This window comes from Nannospalax galili, unplaced genomic scaffold, assembly GCF_000622305.1.
Source record: "Nannospalax galili isolate Female #2095 unplaced genomic scaffold, S.galili_v1.0 scaffold1639, whole genome shotgun sequence".
NCBI lineage: Eukaryota > Metazoa > Chordata > Mammalia > Rodentia > Spalacidae > Nannospalax > Nannospalax galili.
The window spans coordinates 369,585-393,732 of NW_008343206.1; the positions used below are offsets into that span (position 1 = coordinate 369,585).

General features: G+C 57.0%; 1 protein-coding gene across 5 annotated transcripts; it reads right to left on the reverse strand.

Annotated features, from left to right (window-relative positions):
* Nucleotides 1–738: 738 nt before the first annotated feature.
* On the reverse strand, nt 739–23,134 carry Slc22a18 (solute carrier family 22 member 18). Of its 5 annotated transcripts, none has more exons than XM_029566508.1 (11): nt 23,033–23,134; nt 21,051–21,281; nt 18,153–18,250; nt 17,506–17,666; nt 16,988–17,120; nt 8,443–8,561; nt 7,406–7,513; nt 5,616–5,716; nt 2,592–2,693; nt 2,238–2,358; nt 783–970 (listed from the first exon to the last, which is right to left on the reverse strand). In XM_029566508.1, the coding sequence occupies exons 2-11, from the start codon at nt 21,168–21,170 to the stop codon at nt 783–785; spliced, it is 1,251 nt and encodes a 416-aa protein (XP_029422368.1). In that variant the 5' UTR covers nt 21,171–21,281; nt 23,033–23,134. The 5 variants fall into 5 exon arrangements, with proteins under 5 accessions (XP_029422370.1, XP_029422368.1, XP_008837411.1 ...); XM_008839189.3 differs by lacking the exon at nt 23,033–23,134 and adding an exon at nt 22,789–22,881; XM_029566509.1 differs by lacking the exon at nt 23,033–23,134 and adding an exon at nt 22,007–22,153.
* Between the last annotated feature and the right edge of the window lie 1,014 nt (nt 23,135–24,148).

The window sequence follows — 24,148 nt, forward strand, 5'->3', positions numbered from 1 at the left end:
AGTGACTTTAAGACCAATCAGTGCTCTTAACTGATGAATCATCTCCCCAGCACCTATAAAATTTCTTTAGAGACTACTCATCAAATTAAACTAATTACTTCCCATTCCTATAGGAATCAGGCTAAGGTTTTGTGGGGGTTTGTATATATGTGTGTTTGTGTGTATGTTTGTGCTGATGAATGTGAGTGTGCATGTGAAGACCAGAGGCTGATGTTAAGTACCATTGATGTGTGTGTGTGTGTGTGTGTGTGTGTGTGTGTGTTGGGTACATGCACGTGTGTACAGGTGCCCTCAGAAGCTAGAAGAGTAGGATTCCCCTGGAGCTGGACTTGCAGGCATTTGTGAGCTGCCCAGCATGGGTACTGAGAACTGAACTCAGGTCCTGTGCTAGGGAAGTACGCCACCAGTTCCCTTCCCTGTCTTTTAAACCAACCTATTCCTCCTCACAGGGGGTTGACCCTGGGCTGGGGGTGGCAGTGGGTGGGCTGAGAGTACTCAGCTTCTTGGGCACACTAGAGCTGTAAGGGCTACCTCATACTAGAACTGGAGGATCCCTTACTGGCCATGTTGGCAGACTCCAGGGCTCAATTAATGATGTGGGACAACACTGGGCCAGTTTGTCCTCCCTGGAGTTTTGGCCCTGCCGCAGCCCCTCCAGGAAGCCATCTGGTCTGGCTCCATCCCTCATCCCCAGGTTTCCCACCCACAGACCTAGGCCGAACCCACAGAACTCAGGAGGAAGAGATGTGAAAGAATTTATTGCCTCTGTGCCAGGGTCGAGGTCACTGGGCTTTGTTTTCCTTCTTGGACAATGGCTTCCTCCAGAGGACCAGGAGGACCAGCAAGTTCACCCCAAGCTGTATGGAGCCGAAGACAGAGACGCCAAAGTGGTGGTACAGGAGGCCACCCAGGGTGGGGCCCACAGTGCGGGTCAGTGGAAGCACAGAGGCACAGAGGCCCAGCATGGTCCCTGGGAGAAATGGGGGATGGTAGTCAGGCCCTGGGCAGGTCTCTGGACAGGCCACCTACCTTCTGGCCTCACAGCTTGGCTTCCTGCCCATCCAACCTTCCTTGCTTGAAACACTGCTTGGAGCTCCCATCCATCCTCCCCGCTGTCCCTCACCTCCAGCATGGAATCCCGCTCCCCCCACATTAAGTGCCGCACCTTCCACCCACGGGGTGGGCTTCCTGGGATATTGAGGGGTGTGGGTTGGGGCTGAGCCTCCTTCCTGCTCCAGAAATTTCCAAGACAAGGGAGGAGTCTGGGAAAGGGGCCATAGGTCGAGTAGGCCACGCCCTTCCAGGCCGGCCAGGGTAGATGTGATCTGCATGGGGGAACTCCACCCAGGACATCCGGGGTGCTGGCTTTCACACACTCTCCCAGGGCCAAAGGCTCTATTAAACATTACCCACTGGGGACTGAGATGGTCAGAGTGGATTTTGCCAGGGAAGGTCCTCTGAGGCAGTGTGGGGTTCTATGGTTGGGGTTCTGGGTGGATATGGTACCCCTAGAGCCTCCCGCAAGGCCCCTCTGCTTCTTGCCCCTCCCCCCACCATCCCTGTAGACTCAATGGAACCTCTGAGTTTTCGGGCAGGGCTACAGGGAGCCTCAGTAGACAAGCCTCCTTCTCAGCCTCAGGGACACCAGTGTCCTCGGCCTGGGCATGTGAGCCCATATCTGTGCACCTCTGGTCAGCTGTTCTAGTGAGGATATGCCCACACAGGGACATTAGTTAACCATTGCAAATGGAGGCAGCACTCAAAAGCTCAGCGTGACCATCCCGCCCATCCCAGGTCTCCAGTGGGGGGACACACTTGCTCCATTCTGCTTTGGAAGGTAGCTAAACTCTGCTGTTCATTGGCCGGGGCATCTGAACAGAGGCTCTAAACTTGGCCAGAACAAGGGCCTGTAAGGCCCCACCCACACTCAGGGCTTGCTGTGGGGAAACTCAGGAGCAGCCTCTCTCACTGCCCACACGCCTGCAGACACTAACAGACATCGGGCAATTACCGCCCCCTCTGTAGCTCCTGTTCCCAGGCAGACTAGGCTCTGCTCCTTCCAAGCTGAGGGGTGGTGCTGCAGGTATGACGTGACCCTGGTGGCTCGGCCTGCTTTTCCTCCCAGGCCCTCCCTCCTCTCCAGAGAGTCCTCCTCCCCTAGTCCGTGGGAGATCCATGGCCTGGCATCATGGATCTTCTTTCCTGTCACCCCCACCCTCCCCCTGGGCACAGCTCACCGGTGTCTGAAGCCGACACGGCCTTGGTCAACATGCTATCGGTGACCACGTTGAGGGTGCAGAGACTGAACATTAGGCCGGGCATCAGGAAACAGAAGTGAAGAACGTTGGACATCAGAGCCTGGCAGGGTAAAGTCAGGGAGGGCCCTGCTGAGCGGAGACCCGCACAGGGCCAGTCGGTGGCTCACCCAGAGGTTCCACCCGTAACTCTCCACTGGGGGTAGCCTGGGTCGGGGAGGAGGGGTGGTGTGATGTGGCCTGAGGCAGGCGGGTTGGGGGGGGGCTCAGGCACACACAGGGCATGGGTTGGGGACCTGCCGCTTTTCTGGGCAACCCAGGGTCAGGTGTTCTCACCATGCCCAGCCCCACCACAGTGAAGGCCACCACACTGGCCCGAAGTAAGGCTTCTTCAGAGAAGCGGATGCTCAGTCTCCCGATGACCAGGCCCTGGACCACCTAGAGAGAGTGATGGGATGAGGGGAGTGAGTGTAGACCATGGCCCTCGCGGGTACCCCCGCCCCCAGCAGGGTATGCAACCGGGGCAGAAGGCTGAGTTGCGTGTCCCCAGAAAGTCACAAGGTCCATGTGGCGATGGCTCCTCTCTGCTAGACAGGAAAGAGAAAGCACATCAGGGATATGACTCAACAGCCCAAGGTGAGCCTCCTCGTCTGGCCTCCCAGAGAGGAAGTGCCCATCTCTACCAGGAAGGAAGTGTGCAGGGCTAAAGGCCAGGAGTGCAGCCACAAGTCAGAAGCTGGCAGGCTGCTGGGGTCATGGGTTATTAGGGTTCGTGAGGGCCAGAACTGGAGCCAAGCCACGTTCCTCACTTCTACTTGGAAGAGCTGGCTGCTTCTTACAGAACCTTTAGTGTCTCAGAAAAATGAACCCTACCCAGACTGGCTTTAGACTCACACCACCAGGAAACATTTAACTCCAGGCCCTGGCCACTGAGACCTACATCTTGATGCAACCTGCCTCTGTCTCAACTTCTAACTTGGAAATGAGCCTTGAGATGCCGTGCATGCTTTTACTGTTATCAGCTAAGACGGTGAGGTTAGCCAACCAGCCAAGAAGGTCACTGTCCCTCAACTGTCCCATCTGTCCCCTCCTTTGCTTCTCCAGATGGTCATTTAACCAGGGCTCCAAGGTAACCCTGCTCTTGCATCTGCCCCACGACCTAGCAGTCTGAGCCTCTTCTCAGATACACACTCCCCCTCACGCCCAGTAAGTCTGCAGACCCCTTCCCCCTGATGTCAGCATAGCCTGGTCTTGTCTGTCAGGATCTCTGCCCCGATGGGGAGCATAGCCCTACCCCTAGCTGCCTTCTCTTGCTAGCCCTCTCTGCTGCTGCTCTCCACCCCTCCCCTTCACAGAGGTCTCCCCACCTCATGCAAGGTCTGTTTTAGCATTGCCCGGCCCCTGCCTCGGTGCCATACACGGCCCCTCCTCAGTGCTTTAGAATAGCTCTGGGTGACAGTCAGGTGGCAGGGCTACCCTGGGAGTCTCTCTTGAAGGGTCTTTAGTGAACATAGATCTGCAAGTTTGTCATGACTCTGATCCTGTTAGGACAACCTCAGTTGCTCCCCAGCATCCCCACCCCTGGGAACCGGGCTCCTACCTGGGACTCTGCAAGGAGCACATGGAGTGGACAGGAAACAGTTTTCAGGGGACATAGTGCCTCTGTTCTTGGGGACTTTGGGCAATGACTCACACTCCTGGTGGGGTTGGAATTTGCCTGGCCCTCAGCCTTACCTTACCCTCTACCCAAAGGCACAGCTCCACCTACCCCTGACTGGCTTTGGGGCTCAGGGCTCTGGTTTACCTGCTTTCCTGTCTCTCCTCTCCACCTTAGCCTGTACTAGATTCCTAGGCTTCTACAACAATCCCAAATCACCACCCTAACTTCTTGACTATGCCACAGCTCCAGGTGACCATGACCACAAGCCCAGCACTGATGTATCCGTCTCGAAGGGTCTTGGGGGGTCTGGACTTCCGCTGACCCCAGGCTGATATGGACTGGTTCCAGGAGCCTGTTAATTACTTGTTAGTCTTTATTTGTTTACTTTTTGTTTGTTTGAATCAGTTTCCCTGTAGCTCCAACTGCCCTGGAACTCACTATGTAGAACAAAGCTGACCTTGATCTCAGAGAGATCCACCTGCCTCTGCCTCTTGAATGCTGAGACTAAAGGTATACATCACCACGTCTGGTTGGTTGGCTTGTTTTGAGACTCATATATTCCAGGCTGGCCTCGAAATTGCTATGTAGCCAAGGATGACCGCAACCTTCTGGTCCTTCTATCTCCAGCTCCCGAGTGCTGGGGTTACAGGCACGCTCACCAGGTCTGGTTTAGATGTACTGGGAATGGAACTCAAGGTTTGTGCACACTAGGCAAGCACTAACTGAGCCATACTCCCCAGCAAGCAACCCATTTATAATGAAGTTCTGCCCACCATGGGGCAGTACTATTGTTGTTGGTTTTATTGTTTATTTTTTGTCCCTGCCAAGGTGGCCCCTTCTGGCTGGCACAGCACAGAGGCCTTCCTTGTTCTTGGTGGGGAACTGGCCCCTCCTTGGAGCAGCTGTTTTAGCACCAGGGTGTAGGCCAGTCCTGGGCTTGGAGGCACGGGGAGCAGATGGCTCAGAGGTGCCAGGAATGCCGCCAGCTTCCGGAGAGATCCGGACCCCTCCCCCAATAGGCCCAGAATAGCCCCTTCTGCCGGCTGTCAGGCAGTCGCCCTGGGCCATGGTGGCATGTCACCACCTGTCTTTGCTACCCAGGGCCTGGTTATATGCCAGGAGGAGCTGGGGAGGGGTGGCTGGCTTGGACCAGGATGACCCTGGACTGGGAGCCAGGGGGCCCTGAGGTGCTGGCTGAGAAGATAATCCGCCCACCCCAAGTCTGCCCCAAAGGTACCCCTGACCCCAAGCAGCCAGAGGCTCCTGGCACCCTATGAGGACAGCATGCCATAGTGACTGTGTTCTTTAGAGGATCCTGGGATGCCCAGACATCCCTCAGCCACCCTGTGGGACATGTGCCATGGTTGGCATCATTTGATCATGAAGGAGATGAAGACTCTGACTCTGGAAACTTGCTACGTCACACAGCTAGGGAGGACAGCAGCAGGGCCTCGCCAGAGCCTGCCAGACCCCACCATGCCCACATCTAGGGTCCTGAGTCCCTTCTGGTGGCGTTTGTGCTCAGTGCCCCTGTGTGTACCGCACTGCTCCTGGTCCCTGCCAGGATTGGATTGGGAAGCCAGCCTCCCCAGACACTCCTTCCCTCTCAGACAGAAGCCCCCAGAGAGCAGGAAGTCAGGACAGGGGCTATAGAGCGCTGCTGGGAAATCTAGCCCCCACCCTGTGCACACGGCACTCACCATCTGAAGGACCCCGGAGAAGGACATGAGGTAGCCAGCCTGTGCGGCCTCCAGCTGGAAGAAGTCCATGGAGATGATGGAGAACATGACTATGAAGAGCCCTGTGCAGAAGGGCAGGTCAGCGCGTGTGCCAGGCCCTACCATGGCACCCACCCCACCTCCATGTCCTGGGCAGGGGCTTTGCCCAGCCAGGGAGGGCATGTGACAGCAGCTAAGATCCTATCAGCCGCTTGACACTGAACGTGCACCCTGAGGTGCTGCTGCTAAGTGGTCACCTGTGAGCTACCGAGTGCCAGGAAGGGACCCAGGCTGTGATGGGGAACAGCCCTCTATCATGGAGAGACCCTTGGAGACCCCTGTCATCTAGAGGGAAGAAGTGTTTGGTTCCAGTCACTGCAAGGGAAACATCTGACCTGGAAGTGTGGGCAGAGGGAGGGCGCGTCTGGTCCCAGCTGGCGGGGAAAGGCAGAATCCCTGCGCCCCCTTCCAGCCCTACGCTGTCTTCAGCCTGGTTTTTCATTTCTTTGCTTGTTTTCTAAGAAAACGTCTCCCTGTGTAGGCCCTGGCTGGCCTGGAACTTGCTATGTAGACAGGCTGGTCCCCCACAAGCTGGGATCAAAGGCATGCACCACCATACCCAGCTGAAATGAAATCTTAAAAAAAAATGTTTTTAAAAACAGAGAAAAGCCACAGGGCAGCAGCCGCCTAGGGCCTTCGTGCTTTGTGGGAGTTGTGACATCTCTCAGGGCCTTTGGGTTACCGTGCCTCAGCATGTGGCCCAGCATGTTCTCCCCCTCAGGGCCCCTCTTCTGTTACCAGCCCAGATGCAGGGCCGCATCGGAGGGCTTAGAGGTGCATCGCACACCTGGTGTCTTATTTTCCACTTTTTTTGTTTTTGTTTTTGAGACAGGGTCTCACTATGTAGCCCTGGTTGGCCTGGAACTTGCAATGTAGATCAGGCTGGCTTCAAACTCACAGAGATCTGCCTGCCTGTCTCTACGTCCTGAGTACTGGATTAAAGGCTCTTCAGGCTGGTTTTGCACAGCCACAAGGCTTCAGGCTCGGGAAGGAACTGGCCCTTTGGGCTCCTAGAGCCTCTGAGGTCATCTGTGCTGGGATAGCTCAGTGGTAGAGCACTTGTTTAGCATTTGTGAGGCCCTAGGCTCCATTCCCCAAAAGAAAACACACACACACACACACACACACACACACGCACACACACACACACCACCACACACAAAACAACAACAACAACAACAAAAAACCACAAAAAACTTGGGACCCTGGCAGGTCTCTGAGTGACAGGGTTACTATGGCACATCCCAAGCTGTGCAGCGTGGCCATAGGAGTTGTATAGGAGTTGTGTATCCCTTCACCAGGTGACCAGGGCAAACGAGTCTCCAGGGGGTGGTCGCCTCCCAGATTTACACATTGTCTCTGGAAGCCAGACCAGGATGGCCAGACTTGGAGGGTTAGCAGGAGTTGGGGGGCTGTGAACAAGGCCTTGTGCTGGTGACCCACAAGGGCCCATGGCATGAAGGTCCAGAGCATAGCACAGAGAACACCGTCCCGTTCCTTCTCCCTCTGTGCTAGCACACCATGGAAGTCTGAGCCCTCTACGTCCCTCTCAGAGGATGGTGTGCTGGGAGCCCACACAGGTGCAACTGGGTAATAAAGAGTCACAGGCAGAGCGAAGGTTTGGCATTCTAGCCTGGACCTGGGTCTCCAGCACAGGGATTCCCAGCTACCTCAGACCCTGGGTTCCAGTGGGATGGGGTAGTGGGACTCACCAGAAGGAAAGCCAGAGATCACCTTGACCAGGAATATGGGCAGCACTTCGGGCAGCAGGAGTAGGCGAGTGATGGCCTTCAGGTCAAATACACTGGCCTTGGCTCCACCTGGCCACATGGAGACAGCGGTCAGAACACTGGCTACCGGGCTCTGGCTGCCAGCCTCGTCCCCCAGGCCTACAGCTGAGCACTGCTTTGGCAGTACACCTCCCCTGGCCTCTGGGGAGCACTGGCCCACTCATTACACTTTGGCCAACCCAGGACCCCTGCATCCCAGGCAGGGGGAGAAGGCATTCACGAAAAGGTACACCTGCCCTCAGGTAAACCTGCTAGACCTGGGCCAGAGCCAGAGAATTCCTAGATCTTCAACCCACATGAGCAGGGCAGCTGCTCCCAGCCCAGCCGGAGGGACCACCACGGGGGGAGGCATGACCTGAGCCCCTAGACATGTCAGGTACCGTGCTCAGCCTCCTGCCTGCACCTGGCTGTCCCCCAGGGCCCCCTCTTGCCTCTTTCCAACTTGTTGTGTCATAGCCTCTTGTCCCAAGGAGTCTCTTAGGTGGGACTCCATCTCAGACACTGGGCAGAGAGAGTCTTGCTCTGTACAGGCATACAGAGGCTGCAGCCATGCTGGGGCACCCTGACGGGACCCCTCTGAGGAGTCAACCTGGCCCACACTGTACCCCTACCTTAGTGCCCCCAGAGCTGCTCACTGGGCCAGCACACTTATGTGGCTCAGGACACTGGAGTCTACCTGCCCCACCCTGTGTCTCTTGGGTGGTCCGGCTCCTCTGGGCTATCTTCCTGGAGCGTCCTTGGCCTGCCCAGTTTAGCCCTCAAGGAATCAGCGGCAAGAGGGGCACAAGGGAGGCAAGAAGGGGGGGCCCTCAGCTCCCCTTTGCGTCTCCTGAGTCCCTTGGCTGGAAGACCTCATCCCCAACCCCACCCCTTCCTTCACAGGCTCACAGAGGCTCCAGAGCACAAACCACCAGAGCAAGGTTCATCTCGCTGGCCCAGCCTCGGCATGCGGCACTTACCCTGAGGGGTGGACTGCGCAGTGACACTGGTTTCCTTGGTGTTAGCGGGGATACAGGTGACGCTGAGGCCGGCTCCTAGGAGGGTGGTTATGAGAGCCACAATGGCAGGACACTGGATCCTGGGGACACAAGTTGAGTCATGCGGTGTGTAGTTGAAGGCCGCATTGTGAAGCGCCCCCTCCCACTTCCCCTTCAGTGCTAGTAAGGCCTCGCTTGCCAAAAGTGTGCAGTTCCAGTCCCCGCCACTTAAGTCCTCAAAGCGCATTTATCAGATGAACTTGCTCCAGCATGCGGGTACTACAGCCTCTGAAGGTCGGTGGGTGGGTGGGAGGGGGCAGCACGTGTGTTCAGGAGGGTTGCTGGGGTGGAGCCCAGGGTAGATAAGTTTGTGGAGGTCCTAAGGACAGCTTCAGAGATCTGGCAACAGGTGCAGTGTCCCCTCACCAGTGCGGACAGGCTGGGCATTTAGTGGTCTCTCCTCCCCGTAAAAGACCCTCCCCACTTCCAAGAAGGTGGGGCACACAGGGGCTGGGTTCTGGTGGCCTGGTGGTTCTAGGCTCCTAGTGCGTTCTGTAAGTCATCTCGGTGCCTGACAGAGTCAGAGGCTGTACTCACGGTGAGTCACCAAATAGCTCACAACCTCCAGAAGCAGCCTGTTCCTCTCGGGAACGTGGGCACTTGGGGGCTGCTCCTTCTGACCGCACTGTGTCCTCCAGGGCCCAGCCCACCTTTTCCTATGAGAGAGGAGCTTCTCAGAGCTGGCTGAGGGCCCAGGCTGGAACATCCTTCCTTTCTCGGTAAGTGAACTTCTATACCCTCTGTGAGGGCTCTTCTCCCCAGCCAGTGCCCGGTCCTCTGGGCCTCTGGTTTCAGCAGGATGCTCTTTACTACATGCTTAAACTAGACCCTGTGAGCAGGTGAGCCTAGGCTGGACCCTGTACTGACAGTCCAGAAGGTAAATGTGACCAGCTGTCCACATAGACAGCCAAGGTCTTGCCTTGGATCTCACCAGTATCCCACACCTGCCATGTTCAGGGTTTAGGACAGGCAGGAATGAGGGTTAGGGTCCTGGGAGAGCCCCTGAGCCCCAAACAAGGCCAACATTAGCCACCCGTGCTGCTTCCCACCACAGCCATAGGTGCGTGTACATATGTACATGCATACACAGGCATGTGCAGAAAAAGGGTACATATACAAAATACACATATACACACAGGCATTTATATGAATGCATGGGCACACAGGGTACCTCAGTTAGAACTCTGGCACATACCCCCAGGCAGGAAGGGACCATGGAAGCCAGCAGGGCCACCAACAGATGCCAGACCTCAACAGCTCTCTTCATCGTGCGCTAATATATATCCCCTATACACCCAAGGCGATTGCTCCCACATCCACTTCCAGGATGCAGGACATCTAGTTCTGACTTCTGTGATTCCCCCAACAGGCCCCTTCCTTGGCCAGCAGCAGGGAAGATCAGGGAGCACTGGACCAACCCCAGAGGGCAGGCAGGAAGTGATGGGTGATGTAAGGAGGGACACCCTTCCCAGTGGCTAGCCTCGGAGAGAAGGGCCTTTCTTCTGGCCTCTGGCCGCTGAGGCTCCAACGTCACTGCGAAAGGCCTGGCCAGACGGGGACAAAACCTGCTTTCTTCGTCAGATGCTCCGGAAGGACGCAGGAGCAGAGGCGGCCACTCTTGATGCTATTTTAGGAAACTGGTGACAAGTGACGGTTGGTGGCAGGGCCCCAGGATCTTTCTTGGATCCTGTCTGTCTGTTGAGTGGTGACCAAGGAATCAAAGGCTAGTGCTGCCCTGGGAACTCAGGGCCTGGGGTCCAGGGGACTCTGGAGGGTCCCGGAGTGTGTGTTGGGAGTGGGGGGAAGCAGGATCTATAGATCCCCTAGAACCCAAGTAGGCTGCTGTCTAGGGAATGGGGTGTCACTCTCTCCTTACTCAGAACTCTCCCCCCAAACAAAACGCTATAAAGTCAAGAAGGAAAGTCAGTGCTGGGGGTGGTTAGTGGTAAGTGCTTGCCTAACGCATGCAAAGCCCTGAGTTCAATCCCCAGTACTACCCACCGCCATAGGGAAAGGTGAAACTCTTTGGGTCAGCAAGATGGCTCAGAAGGTAAAGGTGCCTGTCACCAAGCATGGCATCCTGAGTTTGATCCTCAGAATCTGCATGGTGGAAGGAGAGTATCTACAAGGGAGTTGTGGCATACGTACACCCTGCCCACCCCATACACTGATGAAAGTCATAAAAGAAATTGGGGGCCTGGAGACATGGTTCAATAGTAAGAGGCCTTGCTATTCCTAGCACCCAGGCTCACAACCCCTTGTAATTCCAGCTCTAGGGGATCCAACAGCCTCAACAGGCACCTGCACACATGTACACACACACACACACACACACACACACACACATACACACACACAAAGCATAGATCTCTGGCTCACAGAGATAACAGTAATTTTGTTTTTTTGACACTATGTAGCCCTGGCTGGCCTGGAACTCACTATGTGGCTAGACCAGGCTGGCCTCAAACTCACAGAGATCTGCCTGCCTCTGTCTCCTGAGTGCTGGGATTAAAGGCCTGTGCCACCACACCCAGCTCAAGTTTTTTTTAAAATACAATTTTATTTACTGTGTGTGTGTGGGGGGGTCATAGGTATCGAACTCAGGTTGTCAGGCTTGGCAGCAGGTGCCTTTACCCGCTGAATCATCTCACCAGCCCATAAGTTGAGCCAAGACTCCATTGTCCCTCTCCCAACTTCTTTCCACCCAGTGGATGGACGGGAAACTAGACAGGTGGGTGCTTGGACCCCTCTGTCAGGGAGCTGGAGGCCTCCGAGGACATGGCTCCTCTGTCTTCCCTGGTTACCGACAGAGTGACTTCATTTCCTTGGTTGCAGATGAAGACTGGACCCACAGCCCTAGCCGCTGCACCCCTGGCTGTCCTGTCCTGGAGCCTGTCCCAGGAGGCCTGACACCAAGCCATAGCTCGGCAAGCAGTAGTGACTACTCTTTCTTCCTTGTCCCCAGGTCTTGACTGACACTGAAGGCAGCCCTGGTCCTCCGCCTCCTCCACTTGGACCCAGTGGCCCTGTCCCTCTGCCCGACCCTGTCTCTGTCCAGTGCTCTCTGGGGTCCCACTCCATTCTAGGGTGAGAATTTGTCACCTCACTGGACCCCTGTCCACTGGCTCAGAGACCCTGAGAGGGGACAGTAGAGTCAAGATCCCTTCTGCCAGAAACTGGCATGTAGGTGCAATGAAGGGCCTTTGGCTACATACTCGCTGGTCGCCTGCAGGGCAGGTGACTCCAGAGCGCCACTGGACATCCAGCCTGGGGCTCAGGGAGAAACCACCTGCCCCACCTGACCCGCATATACCCTTCATGTGAGCCCTGTGGCTAGAGCGTATCTGAAATCAAATCCTGCGGGTGGGGTGGTCTTGACAGTTCCCTTTGGCTTCCACGGTCCTAGAAAGAAGTCCTGAAGCCTCTTGACCTAGTGCCTCCCAGCCCCTATTTTCTGCTTTCTGCTGTGATACAGGCCTCCAACCAAATTACCAGTCTCTTCTTGCCCGGGGCCTCGAGGGGTGAAGGACCCTCCTGACCTAGAGAGGCCTATGTTCCAAGGCCTCAGGGACCAGATAGGTTTCGCTGTCAATAGGTGATACGCCCTCAGTATGGCTCCAAGCAGGAGTCACAATGACCACTTAATAGGCAGGAGGGCTAGCAGGTGGCCTTTGTTATCTCAGAGCAGCCTGACCCTCAGGGTCTGTGGTCCAACTCATCTCCATCGGCCCTGGTGGAAGGCCTGTTCAAATTCCTGGGCCTTGTGGATGGGCAGAGCCCTCTGGGGGTTCCAAGATGGCCATGGCTAGGCTGACCCTCACTGGGATGGGTGAGGGTGAGAGAGCTCTTTTGCTGTGACCCGGGAGCACTTTCTTTCAGGCTTGACCCCGTAGTCCCCTGGTCTCAGCCCCATGGGACCTTCGGCCTCAGCTCTAAGGAGGTGACGCTGTTGAGGCTGAGTGCCACCACACAGATTTGACCAGTTTGCTAATAACAGCTTTGTATTTCAGATCTACACAGCTGGGGCCACTTCTATGGCCCTCAGTATTGAATCTGGATGTGTCATGGTGGTGTCGAAACCACACAGGTCTGGTGTCTCCTTAACTACACACCTATCCTCAGTAAGCTTGCTGGCTCCATCTTCAAGAGAACAGGGATCTGACCCTCTTGAGTTGCTCACTCCCTCCTGGGTCTGGTCTCTCGGCCACCTACGGCATCCACAGCGCATCTGCCCCCGAAAGGGCCTGCACGCCACTGTAGACCAAAGGGCTTTGTGCTCAATGCTGATGATAGCCTCCCTCTCCTCTTGGGAGCTTTTCCCCATCGGCCTGCCTCTGGTCACCGTTACTCCTTGAAATAACCAGGGTATCCTGTCCATGGGACTGTGCCCCCGTTGACAGGCACTCTAACTCACAAGCGGCCCTACCCACCCACAGGCGGGTCTCCTCTTTGGCTCTGTGCCCTGGTCGAGGATGCGAAGGTTAGAGGCAGGCTCCCAGCAAGGCTCTACAGACCTCAGTTGGGTCCCCAGGGCTAATGGCTGGGGCCCCTCCCCAAGTCAGTCTCCAGATTGTGAGGTGCTGGGGCTCAGGACCATGAGTCAGAAGAAACCCCACACGTTGGTGTGTGCAAAGTGGCTCTGGGCTCAGGAGCCTCCTCTGGTGGCTAGGCCTCCTGCCCCGAGCACTAGGCTGGGCCAAACCAGTTATACCGGTGCCCGCCCCTGCAAACCCTGGTGCCAAGTCCACTTCCTCCTCCTACCCTGCTGCTCTGGGTGCGGGGATGGGCATGGCTGGGACTTTTCAGGAGGACAGCCTCCCAGGGGTGGGCAGGGAGGCTGTGGCCAGGAACACCCCCACGGAGCCTTGGTTTCCATCAAGGAAGGGGAGGGCAGGGCTGGGTGTGACTCTTGTCCGGGCAGGCTTAGGGGACCAGGAGTTCAGGCTGCCTGAGGGGGGAGTCCTCACTGAGGGACAGCAGGTCCTGGAGGGACCTCCTTGGCCTCTGTGTGGATGGGAGGTGGATTCTAAGTGGAGCAAACAGCCAGGCCTTCCTGCCCTCATACACGTGTGGGGGACAAGTGCACCCCACAGCTGTGTGAAGGCTGGAGGGCTGCCTGGCTCTGGGTGTGGTTAGTCACTGTGGGTGGGACAAAGGCACACTCCTCAGTCATAAGTCACCAAGAAAGGCCCTCCTGTACCCCTCCCACAGCTCTGGACAGCTAGAGGTTAGCTTTGACCATGGGGAAATCCCCTACTTACACTGCACTGACCCCAGTCCTGGGCCTTGGACTGCCCCCTTGTCTTGTGCCTCAGTTTCCCCACCCATCAAAGGAGATATTGAGGTTGGCCTCTTTCTATATAAATGTTGTGGTTATAAAGGGCTTCAGATCTTGGGATGAAAGGAGGTGGTGAAGCTGATGGGATTGTTCTGGAAGGTGTGACAGAGGAGGAGGCCATCTTGGGGGCCACTGAGAGGGAAAGGAAAGTGAGTGACACCTTCTGGGTCCACAGTTGGAATGCAGAAGAGGCAAGTGAGGATATGAGTTGTGTGGGGGGCTGGGTGCAGACAGGTGGCTGATGGGAAATAGCTGTAGACTATCAGGGCTCAGCACCTGCTGGTGGGGGACACTCCTGCAGCCCCCATGAGCTGGGGAAGACCCATGGGCCCATGTCACGGGTAAGAAAACCCTGTGAGGTACAGGAACACACCCCTGCCCGCCAGCAGCAGGTGGGTGACCCTGCCTGTCTGGGTTGCGTGTCCCCGTGAAAGCTGACCTCTGCCCAGTACCGACTCTGGCTAACGTCCCTTCTGTTCAGCATTAGCACCTGCTCCTCAGCCTCTGTCCCCTACTGGCCTCTCTACTCACCAGGCCTCACATCTGCCTCTGCAGGGCCTCTGTGCTAGCCCACCCACACCCTGACCTCCAGTTCTAGGGACATCCCAAATACCACTCACCTCTCAGCTTGGCCAGTCCTTCCCCTCTCCTCCCTGACCCCACAGTGTCCTTCCCCTGGGTGCCTAGACTCTGCGCAGGGGCTACCTGGCCAGCCCCTTCTCTCCTACACAACCACCCTTCCCCTTCCGTCCTTGCTGATGACTCTGCTCTTACCTACTTTCCTGTGGTCAGTCCACAGAGTCAGACACAGAGCCCACTGGGACAAATCCTTGTTCCTTCTGGGCCTGGGTCTACTTGGCTATTGCAGCTCAGGTCTCTGCCCTCCACAAACCATGCAGCCTTCTTAAATATAAAGGGCCAGGCCCAGGCAGGACACACTGGAGGATGCAGCCACTCCTCCCTTCCCTTGGTAGAGAAGCCACCTGCTCCACAGACCCCAACAGCACCCATGGGGCCTCCAGCTGCTCGGCTCCCCCGGGGGAACCTGGGTTGAGCTGTGCATTGTGATCTGGGTTCACGTTTCTCTCCCACCCACGGGCGAAGCAGACCAGAATCTGCTGCTTCCCTGGGCATTTCTGGTCCAGTTGCCCAATTGGATGGCGTACAGCTGTCCCTCCCCATCTTCCTGTGGAGTGCTCATCTCCCCTTCTCTGCCCCATGACAAGACTCTCACCCTTCCTCTGGCCCCTGTAGCCACTTGACCTCACTTCCTGAACCCCAGGGCCTTGCCACATGCTCTTTCTGTGCCTCCTTCCTCATGTGCATTAGATTTCTCTACTCACAGGTCACCTGCTCAGAATCCCTGATGATCACCTCTCCATCCCCTCCCCCGATCCTGGCTTCTCTGCATGCCATATAGTGCAATCTGACCTTACAGCATTCTGGGGATTTGGTCTGTCTTGTTCCCCATCATACCTGAGACTCTAGAATGCTCAATAAACACCAATGGGCAGACAAGCTCAGGTTCTCAAGCAAGCACCGGGAAGATGCCCAGGGCCAGGTCACTGAGCCCTTCTATGCATCTCCGGAGTCCCTCCTGTCAAGGTGTGGTGCTGAAGCAGAGCTGTGGTCAGCCCATGCCTGGATCGCTGAGCTCAGTCATCACCCACCAGATGCCTCCACCATTATTGGGGTTGGTCTGGAAAATCTTGGGGATCCTGGACTACAGACCCTCAGAAGGGCCTGATTTGAGGAGGAAATCAAAACCAGGAGAAACCCAAGATTCACATTGTTTGTCTAAGATCAGAGAGCCTGGAGGTGACAAGAGGTATGCCCCCCAAAAGTGGTATCCCGAAAGCATGGGGAAGCAGAGGCCAGAAAGGGTCCATCTCAGGAGAGAGCCTGCAGAGAGTTGGGTGGATCCTGAGGACACAGACAGGCTCCCCCTGCCAATGAGGCCCCTGCCCCAGAACAGCAGCTGACTGTATGTGAGTCTTGGGCCTAAATGAGAGGGCAGGCACTGGCTCTTAGGATGGAGCTGACCCTGAGTGATGCAGGAGTTTTGGTGGAAGGAGTCAGGGGATGGCGCTGCATGGAGAACGGCCACACCCCACAGCTCTCTGCACTCTTGATCCTAACCAGGCTCTCCATGCTTCATCCCTCCATGCCTCCATCCCTCCATGCCTCCATCCCTCCATGCCTCCACCCTGAGGTCAGGACTCACATTTGCTTTTACAGTCCCTATACCTGCCAGCTACCTGAGCCATGCTCCATTTTAACCCTCTGTTCTCATCCAACTCTAAGACCAGGCCCTACCCCAGCCCCACCCCCTCAGGCCTTCACATCCATCCCTCCATGGCCTCCTGCCGTTCCCAGGCTAAGTTGAAGCTTAAGCTCTTCTCTCAAGAGGAGCTCAAAGCTGCTGGTAAAAATGGCTGGGCCCATACCACTGCAGGAGACAGGCAGGAGAGCCTAGCATCCTAGAAATCATGTGCTAGGGGTCTCTCAGGGGAACAGGTACAGAGGCCCCAGAACTGGGCCTGCGAAGAATTCTGGGACAGAGAGCTGGGGACTTGGGAGCGGCTTTAAGTAAATACATGTGACTTGCAAGCCACTGTCAGAACTCAGATACATGACTGAGGAAACTGAGGCACACAAGCCTGGCAGCATACCCAGGGATCCCCTCTTCCCCCTTACTCAAAGGGACACTTACCACACCTGGTCCCTAGGGTACAGCCACTCCTAGAGACTCTAGGATAGTTGGAAAGGGACCAGACACAAGTTCCTAACAGTAGATTTGAACGTCAGGAGTGCCCAGACCACACACTGGTGTCAGAGGCACCTTTCCAGCTCTTCCTCCCTGGATAGGAAAGGCAGTTCCATGCCCACCCCCTTGTGCCTCTGGTGGTCATAGTGTCCCCTGATGGCCATGCTGCCTCGAGGCCCTGGCCATCCAGCAGGTTGGTCCCCAAACTGATTGACATGCAGATGAGGAACAAAGTCTCAGAAAGGTTAGGTAATACTGGGCTGATGGCCTGAGTGGAGAGAGAAGCCCAACTGATGCAGCCACCACCATCTTGGCCAGTGCCCCTCCCATCTTGCCCACCTGGGTCTTTGCCCATCACTCACCCATAAGCAGTACTAAGGGTCCCGCCAAGCAGGGAGCCAAAGATCATGGCCACACCGAAGCAGAGGCCCAGCCGGCCCAGGGCCTTGGGCCGCTCCGTGGGCCCAGTCAGGTCGGTGATGACCATCTGGGCAGCTGTGGGTAGGACAGGGGCTGAGCTGGATGGAAGTGGGGGTGTCCTCATTGTGGAGAGAAGACCAGGGGTCCTGGCCACGCTCCCACAGCTCTCCACTGAGACCATGCCCCTCACCACAAGCTACCGGCCCTCAACTCTTTCCACCTAGGCTGTGCCCCCACAGACCACGTGCTCCACTCCATCCCTCATCCCTCATTCCCTTTATCCTTCATCCTTCATCCTCCATCCCTCTATCCTAAGGCCAGGACTCCCAGAACTCTCCCTCTAAGGACACCTGGCAGCTACCTGAAGCCACACCCCATTCACCCCTCTGCCTCCATCCAGCTCTTGGACCACGTCTCACCCCTAGATCTACGTGTCTCCCCAGCCCCCTCCAGTCCCTACCTGGAAGTGTGTGCATGAGTGCTGCGGGCAGACGTGAAGCGAACAGCAGGAGGGGGCCGGGCAGGGCAGGGCTGCAGGAGGCCGCCAGCAGCAGGTAGAGTGCTGAGGCCGCCAGGAAGGAGAGGGAGAGCGCCACCCGAGCCCCACGCTGGTCTGCGAACCTGGGTGGGGTCCGCAGAGTGCATCAATGGCTAACCTCTGGCAAGCAGGACTTTCCCTCACTTCCACAGGGGGCTGATGGGATGCTGGGGCGTTGGTGAAGGGCCACCCAGAGCTGGCTTTCCACTTCTCTGGCCTCAATTCCCTCATTACCCTGTCCCCAGGAATGGCCTTTTCAGTGAGGCAAGAGGGCGGGGCTTTGCTTGTCCTGGGCGTGGGAGCCTGGGTCAAAGAAATCCTCTATAGGGCCAGCAGCCAGAGTTCAGGATGTCACTGATAGGTTAGGGTTAGGGTTAGGGAGCCTATCTGGGAACCTATCAGGGCTAGACGGCTCCTTCATCTGTATGTCCATGGAATAGGGATGCCTGGTGGGGTCCAGTGTGAACTGGGGCAGGGCGGGGGGGGGGCATCAGGACCCAGTCCATGGCCTCTGAGAGGTGGCCATAAGCATTGTATGTTGAGGGACCTGCACCTTTTGTATACCGTACCTGCCAAACACAGGTCCACCCAGCAGCTGAAGCAAACCAAAGGTCGTCTGCAGGTAGCCAAAGGTGATGGAATCTAGGCCCAGTGTCCGAGACAGATACTGAAACAGAGGCAGGCTCTGAGTCTGGGGTTCTCAGATGGGTGTGGGTGGGAGGGGGCAGAAGGTAGTACCATGGGGCAGGAGGCCTTCCCTGGAGACCCTGACCCTCCACCCTAACCTTCCCCCTCAGACAGGAGCCTATTGAGGTCCCTAGTCAAGGCTCTGTCCCTCCCCTTCTGCAAGGCATACTTCAAGGGCTACAGAGAGACAGCTTCCCTCAATATTTTCTTTAAAAATATTTTTGATTTATTCTACTTTATCTTACATGGATGGGTGTTTTGCCTGCGTGTACATAAATGCATCTGTGTTGTGCAGTGGCCACAGATGTCAGAACAGGGCGTTAGATCCCCTGGAACTGGAATTATGGACAGTTGTGAGACACCATGTGGGTGCTAGGATTTGAACCTGGGTCCTCTGCAAGAGCACTCAGTACTCTTAAGGGCGGATCCATCTCTCCAGTCCTCCTCAATATTTTCTTTATTCAAAGCATTGTAGTATTTTCTTGTCCAGCAAGGGATTGTCCCAGAGCCCCTCCCTTAATGACCTCTGGGATGTGACATATTTAGCCTAGTAGGATAGTCTGCTCTATGAGGTCCCCAAGACTCAGAGACTTGGAGTAGGGAGGTGACCGTGTCCCTGAAGGGGAACGTAGGAACTCTGGGGCCCCAGGGCCCATCTTATCCTCCCCACTTCTCTCAAAGAGGTCTGAGCCACTGTCTCTTAAGGACAAGCCTCCTTAAGCTCCTCTCTCCTCTCTTGAGGACCTCCTGGGGGCCCTCATTCCAGCATGGCCACTCTGCTGGGATTGCCCCCAATATGCTCCCTTCTAACCCTCTCCCAACCCCTCTTGAAGCAGGTTCTCCTCTCCCTCCTCCTCCTCCAGAAGCCATTTGTGGGGGGGGCTTCAGTGGGCCCCCACTTGAGTGGCACCTGCCTCAGTGGCTGGCTTCCTCCTCTGTGACCTGCCCCTTGGACTTTTCCTGTATGTCCGCCTTGCCAATGGTCTCTGCCAGCCTCCTTTCACTCCTGGGGCACCCACTGTGGCCACCTTCACGCTGTAGAGCTCCAGACCTCTGTCCCCACTGCCAGCGAGTCCCTCCCTTGCTCTGCCTCATCCCCAGCACAGCATGGCCAGACCTGGGCACCCATCCTCCTCAAGGCGGTTCCTCTATCATCGCCTCTCACTGTCGCCGCTCAGGGCTGGGCCCAAAGCCTCAGCGTCAGCCCTGAGACTGTTTTCCTCATCTCCGACACGCGGCCCATCAGCAGCACGTCAGCTTTGGCCCCTTCTCACCTCTCCACAGCCCCCCTAACCATCCAGGAACCTCTTGAGCACCTGAGTCACACAGTGTAACACTTTATGTTTCCTGTGACAGCCATCAGTCTTCAGACACTGCCAGCTGCCAGACCTGAGGGCCAGGCTGTCTGGTTCTGGTGCCCCACTGTGTCTCGGTCTGCTCACAGGCTCATTGAGGACCAAGTGAACAACCGCTTGCCTCTCCCTGGGAGCCGCTCCTGGTTCCTGCAGGCTGTTCAGAGGGCAAAGCAGTCTCCACCCCATGCCAACATTTCAAGGGAGGGCCGGGCATGGTCCTATGAGGAAAGTGAGATGCCTGTCCCATATTGCAAAAGAAAGCCTCGGGGTGGGGACCCCAGGTATCTATGGGTGGGCAGAGCTGCACTTAGGAAGGGTGATGGGGTCCTGGGCTGGGAGCCCCTACTATTCCAGGACTGGTGGCAAGGACCAGGGCTGCCTCTACTCCAAGTCCCCAGGCTGGGGACAGAGCCAGCTTTGTCCAGCTGGGCTCTAGGGGTAGATGAGTGGAGGCCCTCGGTGGTGGCCTGGACTTGGCCTATGCTTTCTGGTCGTGCCTGTTCCCAGGTGTCCCCAAGGCCCAGTTGGACTTTGGAGTGTAATGTGAGCACAGATCTAGCTTCAAGCAAGACCCTGTGTGAGGTACCTGGGTACCCCACTTCTGCCCAGCCTGGCCTGCTGACCACACTGCGGGTCAGGTCTACGTGATGAATGGGCCCCAAGCCCCACATGGGGCCTACCCCAGCCCCAAACTCCAGCCAGCTGGGGTCTTGAGAGTCTCTAGGGTTTAAAGGTGGCCTATGGCCAGTGTCACAGTCCCATCCAGATTAGACAGAGGGGATGGTCGCACACAATGTCAGCATGCTGCCGTGCTGTTCGGGACCCTGTGGGCCAGTTCCGTAAAGAGCTGTTGAATGACTAAACAATAGTAAAAAGTAAGAATGAACCAAAGGCAGTGGGTGGGCACCCTGAACACCCTGGAGCCGATGGGGACTATCCTCCCCCTAGGCTCTGAGCCATGTGGAGTTCAGGGAGCCTGTGGGATCAAGTCCCTGCCCTCACATTTTGGTGGGTGGGAAGGAAATGACTGGGAATGGAAACATAGTGTCAGATGTGGACATAAGGAAACTGGGGGAACATCCAAGGGGACAAGGGGATAGAAAAGAAGTGATACTAGGGTGCTAGACAAGGGTGGGACCACACAGGTGCCGGGCATAGCTCCCACCTCCCCCAACCCCAGAGACGGAGGAACAGAGAGCAAAGGGGGTCATGTGGAGGGGGGTTGCCTCAGGAGGACAGAGAGGGTAGCTCCCTGGTGGGGGTGGGGGTGGGGGGTGTCAGTGGACTCAGTCCCTAGGTCCTTTAACGTAAACCTAGCTGGAGGGGCCCTGCCCTGGCAGCATCAAGACCCACCTTGTACCCTGCCACTGCTCAGCAGGACAGTACGGGGGAGGGGGGCTGCTGTGAGATGTGGGTGTTACTCACTGGTATAATGGAGAACTGCATGAAGAGGCAAGTGAGCTCCAGGGTGGCCAGCACATAGGTGAGGGCGATGACTCCCCGCCGGCCCAGAGCACCCATGTTGCCAGGGTTCTGGACAGACATCCTTGGCAGAGGGTGTGCTGGACAATCTTTGGAGCGGGCAAGGGGCAAAGGTCCTGTTGATTCTGGTTCTGCCTAGTGCTGACTCACTGAGCTGGAGGGAGCGACCTCGGCCTTCAGGGGAGAGAGAGGAGAGGCAGACTGCATTAGGGTTCTCCAGACACCCCAATGGGTGTCCTGGTAGGGTGTCTTGTCCCCAGTGTCCCCCTCCCATCTTCCAGCTCCTGGTCTGAAGTGTAGCGTGCAGTAGGTGGGGACACAGAGGCACCCCCACCTGGTAGGAGAATCCAGCTCATTGTCTTACACAGGAAGGCCCCGTGCCTCATTTCTACAGGGAAACCAGGCTGCAGGGTTTCTGTTGCTACTCAGACCTGCCTTCTGTCACTACCCAGGGGTCCCCTTGGTCCAGTAGGGTGCCTTTCCTCCTTTAGTGCCTACCTCCAACCCCTGGGAAGGTGAAAGAGATTCTGCAGTGTCGAGGCAGCCCCTCCCCCTTTGCAAGACAGCTTGGCCTCACTCACAAAAGGGCTTTCCTTCCCCCTCCCTCTCCTTCCACAGGTGGGAACAGGATTTTGCGGCTGCTGCCGAGCCCCTTTCAAAGTATTGGCAGCTGACACCTGGCTCCACAGTTGGGGCCCCAGGGCAGCCTTCACCCCAAGAGCCAACCCGGGTGGGGCGGGACGAGGTGGTATCGTGGGGGGTGGTCCCTGAGCTGCTCCTGCTGCGATGCCCATCCCGGGGGAGCCAGTCTAGGGAGCGGCTGCCCTACTCGCACGTCGGGGCACCTCGCTGCGCAGAGGCTCAGGGTGCACCCCGCGGGGGTGAGTCGGGGTACCTGCCTTCGCTGGGCGAGCTCGGTGCTCCCGGTGGGTTAGCCCCGTCGGGTGCTCGGTGGCACCTCCCTTTCCGCGGCGACCAGCCCCGCCCACCCCGGGATTTGGGCGCACCCCGCTGCGGAGCCGCTACGCGCTCGCTGGCTGCTCCGGACCTGCCTCCTGCTGCCCCGCCCCACCGCCCTCCCCAGCCGGGTTGGGGCGTGTCCCGTCGTTTCCCGGCTTTTATCCTGCCCTGGGCCCTGGTTCTGGGACTCCGACCCGTCGCGCAGCTCTGGGTGCCGTTTTCGGGCTGGGGAGGGAAGGAGCGGAGGAAGCCGGGGGCGGGTTAAGACCCAGAGGGCACAGGGAGAGCAGAGGCGGGAGGAGGCGCGGCGGGAGCACTGCCGGGAGCAAGGTTTGGGCACGTGTCACGTTTTCTCCAGGCCCACCGTGTCCCCACACTCCTGGCTGCGCAGGTGTGCTCGGCGGTGTGCTCACAGCAGTTCAGTAGAGCAGAAGCCGGAGGGGTGCAGCTGGGTGGTGCAGACATGGGGAGCCCAGGGGTGCCCAGTTCAGGTCGAGCCCCCAAACCTGCATCTAAGGACTGGGCCGTTGGAGTTGGAAGGGAGTTCCCAGGTGCAGATTTGAAGATTCCGGTGAAAACGGAGTGAGGGGATGAGTTCCGGGTGTGCCCAGGGCAGACCCCTGGCAAGTTCATCTTCGGTAACCCACCACGGGCTCCCTAAGGGTGGGAGGAGGTGGCCCGGCCAGCCAGGGCTTGCTGGAGGGGTGAAAGGAAGGCTGACCTGGGAAACGGAGGAGTTGGGGGGCACAAGAATCTCAGGACTCCTGGGACAAGACTGGAGATCCTGTTGCTGTGAGCGCCATGGGGCAGAGGTGGAGGAGGGTCCCTGTCAGGCAGATGACAACTATTGACTCTGGGGTTCTGGGGGGCAGAGCTTGGAGGGTTAGTTTCTGAGACTGCCCCAGCCCTGGTGAAGGGGAAGGGTCTCTGGTGCTCCCGTAGGCAAGAAGGGGCAAGTTACTCACCCACAAATCGAGCTTGCAAGTAGGGGGCACAGGCACGACGGGAATGATCTCAGTGTTACTGCTAGTTCTCCACAGACTCAGGAGGGGCAGGGCACTTCCTGGTTGTGAGGGAGTGTGGGAAGATCGCTCTTCTGGCTGGAGAGGGAGAAGCAACCGGAACCTTAGAACCTGGAGCTTCCTCCTGCAGCTGGGAGCAGCTTTGTCTGGGGACCAGTGGGGGAACTGCCACTCACTTGGCCATGCAACAAATGCACCCCATAACCCTCAGGAGATTAAAAAAGTCACAGTGTTGCCAGCAAGACACCAGGCAGCTGCGAGAAGGACTGAATTCCACGGGGGACAAGACTGGCAGGACGCTTCTCAGCCAAAGATGGCTCCTCAGCTGGTTCTAAGGGGAGCACAGATCCCTCCTGTGCAGGAAGGGGGTGAGGACAGCCCGGAACAGTGTGGCAGGGTTTAGAGGTAAGCTCAGGCAACAGAACATCTGATGGCTCTGGGACTTAAGGGTGTGTAGGCATGAAGACAGGCAGAGAGGGCAAGAGCATGGCCACAAGACCAGATAAGTCACTGTGACTGGGGTGTGCTGGGGTTCGGGATCCCAGAGCCTCCCTGAGGAGAGAGGTGCTACCTAGATTCTCCATTCACCATCTGTCATAGTTACTTTCAAAGTGACACAAACCTAAACACACCCGGGAAGAGGGAACCAAAGCTGGGGAATTGCTTCCATCAGACTGGCCTGCTGGTGTGTCTGTGAGACATTTTCTTGATTGCTAATTGATGGAGGAGGGCCCAGCCTGCTGTGGGTGGTGCCATCCCTGGGCAGGTGGGCCTGAGCTGTTTTAGAAAGGTAGCTGAGCAGGCCAGGGGAAGCAAGTCAGTAAGCAGTGTTCCTCCATGGTCTCTGCTTCGGTTCCTGACTCCAGGTTCTGCTTTGAACTTCTGCTCTGGCATCCCTTGATGCTGGACTGTAACATACCTATATGCTTCATGTTTTATCATTGTGACAGAAAGCAAATTAGGGATAGAAATTGGTACCGGCAGTAGGGTATTGCTATGATAGACTTGACCATGCCTTCATGGGAGGGTTGTGGATACTTTTGGAACATTGGGCTGGAG